General features: G+C 51.1%; 1 protein-coding gene across 1 annotated transcript; it reads right to left on the reverse strand.

The window, feature by feature from the left end:
• Positions 1-274: 274 nt before the first annotated feature.
• On the reverse strand, positions 275-1,222 carry LOC140911764 (olfactory receptor 52M1-like). The gene has a single exon (XM_073345562.1). It carries the CDS (start codon positions 1,220-1,222, stop codon positions 275-277), a length of 948 nt encoding a protein of 315 aa, XP_073201663.1.
• Between the last annotated feature and the right edge of the window lie 386 nt (positions 1,223-1,608).

The following is a 1,608-nucleotide window of genomic DNA, read 5'->3' on the forward strand; positions in this document are numbered from 1 at the left end:
GGCAGAGGCAGAGCCAGGCAGGGCATTGGTAGAAGAGGAGTGGCAAAAGGGCCTTGGGGGTCTAGTAACAAACAATTAGAAAGGTGACAACTCAATGAGTTGTACACAGACCGATTCCCCAGTTTGTCACACACTGACCCTGCACAATAAGTTCAGGAAAGGGATTAATGTCTCTCAGTAGTGCCCAGTAGTGTTAGTGAAGAGGGCCCAGCACCATGTCACCAGCAAGCTCTGTTTGGAGCTGGGCCTGAAAGACAGAGGACCAGTGAAAACTTTAGGTCCCTTTACAAGTAAAGAGCTGGAGCAGCATGTCCCGAATATGTTTGGTCCCCAACCCGTAGATGATGGGGTTTAACATGGGGGGCACCAGGAGGTAAATGTTGGCCATGAGAACATGGAAATGCAGGGGCACATTCTGGCCAAACCGGTGTGAGAGGATGGAAAAGAGAGCTGGGATGCTAAAGGCTAAGAAGACACAGAGGTGGGAGCTGCAGGTCCTAAAAGTCTTGAGCCTGGTGTCCTTTGTGGGGAGGCTGCAGATGGCCCTGAGGATCTGGGTATAGGACACGGTGATAAAAAACACATCCAGACCCATCACCAAGAATGTCACAGAGAGGCCGTAGTAACTACTGACACGGGTGTCAGCACAGGCCAGCTTCACCACGGCCATGCCGTCACAGTACGAGTGGGGGATGATGTTGGTTCTGCAATATGGCCACCGCCTCGCCAGGAAGGGAGTTGGCAGTACGACCATGCAGCCACGCAACACCACAGCCAGGCCAATCGTGGCCACCACAGGGTTTGTCAGGATGGTGGAATGTCTCAGGGCATTGCAGATGGCCACGTAGCGATCAAACGCCATGGCCACGATGATCCCAGATGCCATCACTGAGAAGCACTGAATGAAGTACATCTGGGTGAGGCAGGCACTGAAATCGATCTCCCTGGAATTGAACCAGAAGATGCTCAGTGTTTTGGGCAGGGTGGACGTGGACACAACCAGGTCGGTGACGGCCAGCATGCAGAGGAAATAGTACATGGGCTCATGAAGGCTCTGCTCCATCTTGACAATAAATAGGATGGTGAAGTTCCCCAAGATGGCTATGGCATAAATGGCACAGAAGGGGATGGAGATCCAGATGTGGGCCGTCTCCAGGCCAGGAATGCCCAGCACGATGAAGGTGGAGGGGTTGGTGAAGTTGGTTGCATTAGAATCTGACATGGAGTAGGGGAGAAGGTATCCAAATCCGAGGCAGAACGGTGTCTCCTGTTTGTACCGTACGTTCCCTTGACTTTCTGTACGTGCCCAGGGTGATGGTCGCAGTACAAACGCCTGGATGGAGAGACAATGTGAATATGAGACACTGCATGCACTAGTGGGGGCTGTTCTAATGGGTGTAGCAGATTGGCCGCTCTTCACACACTGAAAAAATGACATTTTCATTATTCAGAATAACTGACCCTACTCCATGTCACTAATTCCTACACATCATGGTGTGGGAAAATGTAATAGGCACCATCATCAAACATGAGTGTGGATATAGGCTTTCCATCATTGTTCCTTAGTGCAATGAAAGCCAGGTTAGATAGTCCATGGAGTAGGCCTGT

The sequence above is a fragment of the Lepidochelys kempii genome, chromosome 1 (genome assembly GCF_965140265.1).
Source record: "Lepidochelys kempii isolate rLepKem1 chromosome 1, rLepKem1.hap2, whole genome shotgun sequence".
Taxonomy (NCBI): domain Eukaryota; kingdom Metazoa; phylum Chordata; order Testudines; family Cheloniidae; genus Lepidochelys; species Lepidochelys kempii.

What these genes read in the sequence shown, in the direction of transcription:
- LOC140911764 (XM_073345562.1), bottom strand. Translation starts at nt 1,222, where the DNA reads ATGTCAGATTCTAATGCAACCAACTTCACCAACCCCTCCACCTTCATC.